At 33.1% G+C, this 10,813-nt stretch overlaps 2 protein-coding genes across 2 annotated transcripts; both read left to right on the forward strand.

Annotated features, from left to right (window-relative positions):
- The first annotated feature begins 363 nt into the window (after window positions 1-363).
- On the forward strand, window positions 364-9,502 carry LOC140752563 (antichymotrypsin-1-like). The gene is made up of 6 exons (XM_073086902.1): window positions 364-450; window positions 1,008-1,151; window positions 1,408-1,611; window positions 2,244-2,342; window positions 2,569-2,645; window positions 9,259-9,502. Exons 1-6 carry the CDS (start codon window positions 364-366, stop codon window positions 9,500-9,502), a joined length of 855 nt encoding a protein of 284 aa, XP_072943003.1.
- Window positions 9,503-10,126: 624 nt separating this feature from the next.
- LOC140752163 (antichymotrypsin-1-like) lies at window positions 10,127-10,805 on the forward strand. The gene is made up of 2 exons (XM_073086350.1): window positions 10,127-10,295; window positions 10,484-10,805. Exons 1-2 carry the CDS (start codon window positions 10,178-10,180, stop codon window positions 10,612-10,614), a joined length of 249 nt encoding a protein of 82 aa, XP_072942451.1. The 5' UTR covers window positions 10,127-10,177; the 3' UTR covers window positions 10,615-10,805.
- Window positions 10,806-10,813: the final 8 nt, after the last annotated feature.

Genomic DNA, 10,813 nt, shown 5'->3' on the forward strand with positions numbered 1-10,813 from the left:
ACTTGGTGAGTAAGTAGGTAAGTAGCTGTCTGCTCCTTTTATATTGGGCACTAGGAGGAGAGATAAATTGAGGCACTGGGTAACTAGGTATACCTATATAGTTTGACTCAGTGAGTTAAGTCTTGCAACTTATTTTTAAACCAATAAAACCTAACCGATTAATATGAAATTTTACAAACTTGAGATAGAGAGATGAGTTCGGTTCATGACGTCATTCTAAATCCAAGATGGCGAACCAATTGTTTTTATGCAACCCCGTGATAGGGGTAGGATTTTTTGAAGAATACGAAAGTTTTTAAAACTTTTTGCCATACAATACATACATACTTACAACAATACATTTTTCATATTTCCATAGCAACAATGAGTTTTGATTTTCCTGAAATGGTAACATACCTTAGAACTCCACTTGGAGACTCCGTCGATGTAGCGTCGATGAAGATACTGAAAGTAAGTAACATAGAAGAGAAAAGCAAGAGTACGTACGTACACACATACCGTAAGTACACTTACTTACCAAATATTACGTAAGTATGAATATTTCATCGATCCATCCTTCAGCCTTTTAAGGTCAACCGCTGGATAGCCCTCCCCTAATTGGCGCCACTCCAAAAATTCTATGCTTCTGAATCCATTGATATCTCGATGTCTTCTTAAAGTAATAGTTTTATCGGATCTAATGACGACTTGCGATTCTTTTACTTAAGCTTGATAGACATTTTAAGATAGATATTTAGGAGTTTTCGCGGTTCGATGCCGGGAGCACCACCGGCATCCTGATTTCTGGGTTACGTAACATACATTTCGACATTGTCAAGCGTTTTTGTGTTCTGTTTGAAAGGAGCACTAAAGAAGATCCCACGACGCGCCAACTAATTCTAAGAAATAACAAATTAGCAATAAAACTGTGACGAACATTAGGTGGTGAATCCTATGCTGCAAGATCCTCTATTTACTTCTAATAAATATAACAAGTTAATTTTATCAAAGCCTTGTTATGTCCCCAGGAGTCATTCCAGGATGCCAAAGACAAAAACGTTATAGCGTCCCCTCTGGGCGTCCTCACGCTACTCGCCATGGAATCCGCAGGAGCCGAGGGAGAAAACAGGGAAGAGATCTTGCGCCTGGTGGGAACCTCAGACTACAAACAGGTAGAGAACCTATACCCAATTATCTTTTAACTTTATAAAGGTGATAGCCGCATTTTTAAATGCGGCTATCACCTTTATACTGTTACTTTAGACTGTTAGGTTAGGCACATAAAGCGCCCTCAGGAGTATCTAAAAACGCACTTGTAACCAGGATTCATATCCTATATTGGATACATTGAATGTTCTTGGAGAACACTGGCTACACGAATTTAGCTATTTAAATTTCATAAAAAATAAAAACAAATATTAATTTCAGCTTGAAGATAATTACGCCAATTTGACCAAGAACTTCGTAGCAATGGACCCCAGTTACCTGGTGCTGGCCAACAAGATGTACGTCTCCGCCCAGTATACCTTGAACGAGAAGTTTTCCGTCGTGGCCAGCCGCTCCTACAAGAGCGATGTGGAAAGAGTTAACTTCGCGGAGAAGAAGAAAACAGCGGATAGCATCAACAAGTGGGTATGTAAAAAGAATACAAGAAATTATAAAATTACGTAGGAATTATCGATTATGTATTTATACCAAATCTGCAGTGATATTCAGAAATACAAATTAAACTTGACGGTAGACTTTTCCGTTGTTCAATTAAAACATTTCATTCATAAAATTATTACATCCATAACGCAAGAAAGGGTCAAATATTATAAGTTAAGAAAATTTAACGGGATCCGAGCTGAATCCTACCTACGGTTACACCTTAAGTTTTGTTGACAATGCATGAATAGATTAATGACGCCGTTCTAAACCCTATGGTGGTTGCCATTATGTGGATATGGCGATTCAATGTTTTCTATGCACGCCCATTAGGTAAGTTATGCCCATGGGTATGAAATGAAAGGGTTTAGAGATGAATATGAAAAAAACTTACTACTTACTACCTACTTACTTATTAAAGTTTTATATGCCCGTATTAATAGACGAAATAAGGAGTTTTAAGTTTTAGGGCGGCTTGTATTCATAAAATTATTATCATCGCAAATCTAAATGAACTAGGTGATTAACGTATGACAAAGAAATAAATATTTTTTTTGGGTTTTAAACAAAATTCCCGCAAGCTGACCTTAAACACTGATTTCTATTACCTTTTCCAGGCTGCAGATAAAACCAAGGGTCACATAAGCTCTCCCGTAAATGAAGGCACCATAGATGAGGACGCAGCCTTAGCACTTTTTAACGTCATATTCTTTCAGGTATGATCCAAATTTGACGCTTTCAGTTTTATTGTAAAACTGTTACGTGGTTTATTGGATTTTCATAACAATGTGGACATTTTTTACCTACATCGATGTCAGAAAAAAGGTAGGTCAAACTCAGATAGGATTAGGATTGCATCTTATGTCGGTCACAGATGCGCCTGAGGACTAAGCTGGAACGCCTTGGAAAAGTATGTCTCCCTTACATTACCATGCATTATAGGGTCACTGGCATGTCCCATTCAACGCGGAGAAGACCGAAAAGAAAAAAAAAATTCGTGTAATAAAAACAACCTTTATGTAGTACATATTTATTCATTGATCACATCAGGTTGTACTGTTACATATATTTGACACCATCTTAATTCCATCATCACTTATTGCTTTAATGAACCTTTCTTGGTTTGCTTTATTTCCACATTTTCAACACAACATATTATCAGGATAACATAAAATAACATTGATCTAATGTATTTTTCTCCCGCCCCACTAACTTCCATTTTTAAACACTGACAGTGACAACTATTCTTCCTTTTTCTTAATTCGAAATGTCACAATTATCAGATCGGATACTCTATACCTATAAGGTTTTAGTATAAAATTGTATAAAAATATTTATTAAATTCGGAAATCATGACATTCGGCCATCCGACAGTGTGTCGCCTCCCGGCACACACAACAATCCTCATAAGTTAATAATATTATATAAATTTACATCATACAATAAAACTTTCAAACACATTTCAATTACAAATAAATGACAACTTTGTTAAAGTTACTACAGTTAACTTTGTCCAAACGAAATAGTATCTGCTTATTTTATCACCTACAAATCATGACATTCGGTATGACAATCGATATTATTTAAAATTGTAGGATTATAACACTAAACCAACACAACAGCAACAATAAAAAACAATAATTAGTACAATATCCATCATAATTAACAGATTACGGTATAAAGGTGCTGCATGGTTATAAAAAATAACGCATGAAATTAATTAACTTAAACTTCCATAATTCATACTACAATTATGATGAGAAACAAACAATTCTTTCAAAAAAAACTCAAAGTAGGTAATCAATTAATTATCATTTAAAATATAATAACAATTTAATCCGTTATTTCAACGGAATCACGACCTACGCGGTTTATCTCAACAAAAACTTAACATATACAAACAAAATGTAACATATACTAACAACAGAATGTAACATCCAAAACCATAACAATGACACTATTTCAAAAGTGTAAGCTAAACGATTTAAATCTATTATCAAACAAACCCAGAAAGCTTAAACATGTTTACATGTATTCTGTATGTAACAAATATTGTTTGTTCTTATTCATTAACGAGGTATTAAATTAATAATTAATATTTGAGAAATACAAATATCTCGGGCTATGACTAGTGCCATAGTTCTAAAAAGACTGAAAAATATATTTAAATTAGTATTTATTATTTCCTTGAAGCAAATTTCCAGTTCTCAACGGTTATGATCATGGAAAAAAATAAAAGCATAAATATGGCAATTTATAATTTTCTGTTGTCGCTCTATTCATAGATATCACAAAAGCCCTTGATCATGTACAACACTCAAAGTAACTCTCAATTTTGATCTTATTTATTCTTACCTACCGGAAAGAGAGTAATTGGATATCCTAAATATGTATAACAACAAAAAGTTCACAATACCACCAATCGAATTGTAAAAAGGTAACAAATGGTCTACCCCAAGGTACTATTTTGGAGCCTTCATTTTTTTAATAGACCTATTTTTAAAAATGGAAATCATGAGTCATCTGTTCGATGATGATGGCACATTTCTATTTACCAATGAAGATTTAAAACAAATATTCTGACAATGAATATAAATAAAGCTAAAATCATTAAATTCACCAAGAGAAATAAACATGTTAATTATACTTATTGATGACACAATAAGCTTTAAATTCTTAGGACTACTTAAGTATTTATAATAAAATATCCTTTTTCCATACATATCATAAAAAAACTACTAAATTTACTTATTGAAACAGCAGTAAACGACATAAGTATACGACAATAGTTTTCTTGCCTCACGAATTATGTTTTGAGGAAATCCCATTAACAAAGAACTTGTCTTAGAGCCAAAAATATGCAAGCAATACATATTGCAATTTATTATTTTAAATTAAAGAGATTGGAGTAAACCACATTTAAAAACCAAAATAGTATCTAATCTTTCCTTCACTTTTCACATCACATATAAATCACGTGCTGTATTCTTTAAAATAAAATCTGAAAAGATTATCATAAAGATATATCCACATTAATGCCTACTTGTACACCTTTTCAGTTTATAATTTTACTAAAGAGTATCAATTAATTACTACAATATATAACAACATAAGTGTCATATTATTAAATCCTGCATGAACATTTTCGGGTATTTAAAAACAAACTTAATACGTATTAAATATGTATATAAGAACTGCTATAACTCTCTTTTTTTTTTACGAAGTTTTAGTTCCGGGCAATTTTAAGTTGTAAATTGACTTATTTACACAACATTATATTTACGTGACATTTAATTATTATAAATTTTTTAAATTATATTCGAATTTAATTGAAATTAAATTTTATAATTAAGACAAATTTCTGTAAGCAGCGACTATGTATGAGAGATGTTTAACAATTACTTATTTACAAACAAATTCGATTTTATGATGATAATTCGATTTTATGATTTTATGTTGAAAAAGATATAAAAAGTGGATTGCACTTTTATCATTAGAAATACTTTTATCAAAGTTACATACAATGAGCTAAAACAACCAGTCAACTCCTGAAATGAGTGGATTTCATAAATATTACATTATGTAGTTACTATAATTTTGTCTATGCTCGACAACTTGCAATGAGATTTCATATGCCTAATGCAGGGGATACAATAAAAATATAACTGCCACAATGCTCTCAACAGATGTAAAACACCCAAATAATTGTACATTGTGAATAATTTCACAATTAATGAGAACCAATAAAATAAATATACTTATTTTAAACTCACAGAAATAGATTGGTTACTACATTATTCTCTATAAGCATAAGAATTTGATCAAATAAAGTCATCAGTAACTTCTATGAACATTTCACGTTCATGGTGTGACGGTCAATAGGGTTGATATAATTAATTGGGTTATAACCTACATAAATTTAGTAATAACTCACATCAATATACAACTTCTACATCAGTTACACAAGAAAATTTAAGTGAGGTTTTCACTGCAGAGGATCTTAAATTATTAGAATTTCCTCACATATTTTAACAGTAGAGCTGAATCATTGAATAGTACAGCTGTAACATTGTTATTTAAAATTACAAATTTGAAATTGAATGAATTTAAAATTATCTCTAACAACATAAACAAATGGCAAATCTGTCAAGTTAGCTCAATTATCGATGCAGTCTGGATTTCAGACCCATTCTTGCGTTTTCTCATTGACATGTGATTTAAAGAGAGGAAATACTGATGATTGGCCCCAAATCCAAACCCTTAGCAACAGGGCACTGTCATAAATTTTAACTAAGTCCAGTTAAGTCTAGACTTACTTACTAGTAAGTTAGTACTTAATTCTATTTCAGTGTTCAAAAATACCAACCAGGAAATTAAATGTTAAATGTTTTAGTGTATAACATAGTCATATAGATTTAGTTTATAGTATAGATATAGTATAAAACATGTCTCCATGTGTGGACCCTTTTTTTTTAATAGCCATTCTCACACTTGAAGAAAGCAAGATGTTGATTTGATGTTGCTTTTTTTTTTTAAAACATTGTTTTCCAGATGACCTTTTCTTAGTAAATACATTTTGGAGTCTTTTTGAATCAAAGGTTGAAGCTATTGTGAAGATGGAAGGTTCAGTAAATCATTGACTTCCAAGCTATTTAATACCTGTTCTCCATTCCTGATTGGTCGGTGAGGAATACCATCTATTCTATATGATAAGAATATAAACTTCACATATTATACAACTATTTGTGCATGAAAATACTTAGAAGACATGAGAATAACTAATAATATCAATTTACAACATTTTTAGAATTTTTGCCTGTCTGTATTTGAAATGGCATAAAGGATAACCAATAATTTTAAGTAAACCAAGTTAACATTAGTCTTAATTTTATTTAAAGTGATATACTTTAACACAAAAGTTATTACAATTTAAATTCCGAATTACCTATTCTTCGTAACATTGCATGATATGCCAGGACAGTTAATTTCAGTTTATGGGTGTGCTTATAAGCATTATAGTTGATGTTGTAGGTATACTTAATTGTCATTTTTTTTAAATCCACGCAAACAAAATCACACAAACATCTTGTATATACTTAATATAATCAAAATAATTTGCCACTAATTTTGCACAAATTCAATATTTATAGTTTATCATGAAATATTAGTTAAGATTCTCTTTTCCAGCTAGTGTTAAAATAGCTATGTCCCACCCAACGGATCATATTCCAAGATAACATTGTAATAAATCTGTAGAGAGGTCAATTCTGTACATGAAATATATTTCCAAAATAACTATCAGGGGGTGATTAGGGATTGATAGTGATGCCAAAAATGCAATCAGTAAAATGTTTGTTTGTCTGTCTGTCTGTCTGTCTGTCTGTCTATCTGTCCATCTGTCTGTATGTATAACCGTAATAGAAACAAAAACTACTGGACGGATTTTAACGAAACTTTGTACAATTATTTTTAATATTCCTGATCTGGATATAGTAAACATTTCATCACGCTACAATTAATAGGAGCAGAGATTATTTATAGATTATATAAAAAATATCCCACAACAGCATATGTCTATCTTTTATGATTGACTCACAATAACACGTGTAACTCCCGATAGCTTAGCAATTCGAAGCTTTCTGATTACATTTGTCTACTCCTACGTTTATAACACTCTCAGTCATCCCTAATGAAAAAAAATAACATTATTGACTATTCCATAAAAAAGAATCATAGAAATCATACCCCTAAGTGATAAGGATTGTTCACCAAATTTATATGGCAACACATTGTTTGCCGGGTCAGCTAGTTCTTCATATTTTTGGAGTAAACCCAGGTACATCAAGTTTTATTGCCTAATTGTATGGCCTTGGTAGAAAATATGTTCATAAGCTCGTCGTATCTTCTAAAGCGAAACTTCATCATCCGAGCATGAGATGGAACTCAGACTCTTAATATGTCCACTTCTTGGCTCTCAATATCTCAACCACACGACTTGAAATGGCGCCTTAAAGAGTATCAGGTGGAGTACATAATTCATTATTAAACATCATTATTCCTCTGAAACATAGACAGTATACTTGGGACATTGTCCGTTCTAATTCTCATTAAGAAACATTTATAAATGCTTTTATACAAATCTGTAGTGAGTCTCATACAATTATTTTATCAATATAACTTTATAATATTATAAACTCATTTGAGAGAGTATTGAATTAAATGAAAATATTAATAAAAAATATCCAATTCCATGTAAATATATGTATCCATTTCTCATGTAAGTAAATCTTTAATACCAAAAATAATAAATAAATCATTCTAAACCCATGGACAAACATAGCCCACTACCCTCTTTAGACTGGTGAACAATCATAGTTCACCAGCTTCATTCCTTTAATTCCATGAACAATCATAGTTCAACAGCTTCATTCCTTTAATCCCGTGAACAAGCATAGTCCACCGACCCCATTACAATAACCTGGTAAACAATCATAGTTTACTGGCCTCTTATCTACCCTAATGAACAAACATAGTTCACCAGTAACCATTACTGAAAACATCCAAGTATAATATTAGCATATTAAAAGCATATTGACACATCATCATTACATGTTAAAGAGAATCTTTACACAAATAATAGCATCTTCATTCATTGCAACCATGGAAACAGGGAATTCATCAATTAAAAACAATTCATAAAAGCAAGAATACCTAATGGTTTATCTATATCATCATCATCATCATCAACCCATTACTGTCCTTGTGCCAAACACGAGGCTCCTCTGAGAATGAGAAGGATCAGTCACACTGTCCACCGTGCTGGTCCAGTGCGAATTGGTAGACTTTACATAAGTAGGTACCTTCGAAAACATCTATATAAAGAGTTTAACATAATGCATAAAAACTTATACAGGCCTTTTTGAGTTCTTTCCGCTTCTTTTTGGGTTCTTGCCGCTTCTGAAGTGTAATAAAAACAACCTTTATGTAGTACATATTTATTCATTGATCACATCAGGTTGTACTGTTACATATATTTGACACCATCTTAATTCCATCATCACTTATTGCTTTAATGAACCTTTCTTGGTTTGCTTTATTTCCACATTTTCAACACAACATATTATCAGGATAACATAAAATAACATTGATCTAATGTATTTTTCTCCCGCCCCACTAACTTCCATTTTTAAACACTGACAGTGACAACTATTCTTCCTTTTTCTTAATTCGAAATGTCACAATTATCAGATCGGATACTCTATACCTATAAGGTTTTAGTATAAAATTGTATAAAAATATTTATTAAATTCGGAAATCATGACATTCGTGGATAAGAAGACCACAGTCAAGAAGCCAATGATAAAACTACTCGAAACCCTGTTTTACCACGAAAATAAGGAAATTGGAGCTAGGGTACGTTTATACTTTTATGTTTATCAATGTTGTAATTAAAAATTACATTACATTAGTATCCAAAGATATCAAATGTATCTTAATGAAGTTTTAAATAATACACCGCGTTTATAGTATTATGTAAGTTATTTTGTTTTGTTCTTAAATATTTTACAGGTAAGATTGTATAATTGAAATTTTATAAAGATGCTTAAATAAAATAGGTAATTTTATTATCAGATGGTGGAGGCTGCCGTACAAAGAAAAGGGATTTCGTATGGTGATTGTGCTCCCGGACGAGAAGAACGGTCTGCCGGCCGTGGTGGAGAAGCTGTCGCAGCGAGGAATACTTGAAGATGTCTTCAACCTCAGACCATCAGGAGAAGAGGTTGCGTTGGAAATGCCCAAATTCGAAATCCAGACAAGCCACAATCTCAATCACATTCTTCCGAAGGTAAATGATAATATAACCTTGGCTTGGTAACACCAGCTGTTTTTCCATTTTATATTATTACTAGCTGTGTCCCGCGGTTTCACCCGCGTTAAAAAGAAACAGGGGCACAGCTACTTCTAAAATATAAGCATCCTGAGTTACTTCTTATTACATCAGCTACCTGCCAATAAATGTCCCTTCAAAATCGGTCCAGCCATTTCAGAGATTAGCCAGAACAAACAGACAGACACAAAAATTAAAAAAAATATATTTTGGTGTATGTATTCATATGCATGTAGTAAAAAGCGGTTATTTCAATATTAAAAACGGACACTCCAATTTTTTTTTTAATATAGGAGTAGCAGACGAGCATACAGTCCACCTGATGGTAAGTGGCTACTGCCGCCCATGGACATCTGAAATCAACCCCAGATAGGATTAGATATTCCTACCTGAGGTCGGCTACAGATGCGCCGCTACCCCTGAGGACTAAGCTGGAACGCCTCGGAAAAGTCTGTCTCCCTTACCACGCCCTTCAAACCGGAACACAGCAGCGCCTAACACTGCTGTTACCTATTATGTAGAAACAGGTGTGGCGGTGGTGCCGCCGGAGTCGAATAACAAAAGGTTCTACCACCTTCAGATGTATGCATGGATTATGATAGAAAATACAAGGGGTTCTTCTACACAACAAAATTGTATTGTTTCCAGTTGGGAGTATCGCGCATGTTCACGGAAGGCGCGAGCGGCGTGGTGCGCGAGGCGCCGGTGCGCGTGTCGAGCGCCTTCCAGGAGGCCTTCGTCAAGGTGGACGAGGAGGGCGCTACGGCGGGAGCTTTCACTGGTAACTTGAGGTTTTTTGCTTATTAAGAAGGTGATACTTGCTTATGTGATATGATATCATGTGATATTAGTATACTTAAGATGAAAGGGTTTTCGAGAAAAATAGGAAAATCAAAATGATATTATTAAAATCTTATTTTTTAAAACTTTTTCGATATAAATTTATTATATCTTGTACGTTATTTCCAGGCTTCATCAAGGTGCCCAATTCCTTACACTACATGCCTCCTCTCCCGATACAGTTCAAGGTGGACCGCCCCTTCATGTTCGCCATCCTGCATGAAGACATCGTGCTTTTCACAGGCACCTACACGCACTAGAAATAGATTATCGAACATATGAACTGCATCAACATAATGTCTTGTCATCTAAATTGATCGTATTCCCAGAATGTATAGATTGTACTTCCAAGAAACCCACCGGCTGTAATAAGTTTCACAAGAATATTAGATAATTTTGTCAATAACTTTAAAGTATTACATAATACATGGGTATGTTTCATTTATCCTAAGTTTTACC

Source organism: Epargyreus clarus, unplaced genomic scaffold (genome assembly GCF_041222505.1).
Source record: "Epargyreus clarus isolate Ecla_fem2 unplaced genomic scaffold, WU_Ecla_fem_2.2 ptg000024l, whole genome shotgun sequence".
In the NCBI taxonomy this organism is placed as follows: Eukaryota; Metazoa; Arthropoda; class Insecta; order Lepidoptera; family Hesperiidae; genus Epargyreus; species Epargyreus clarus.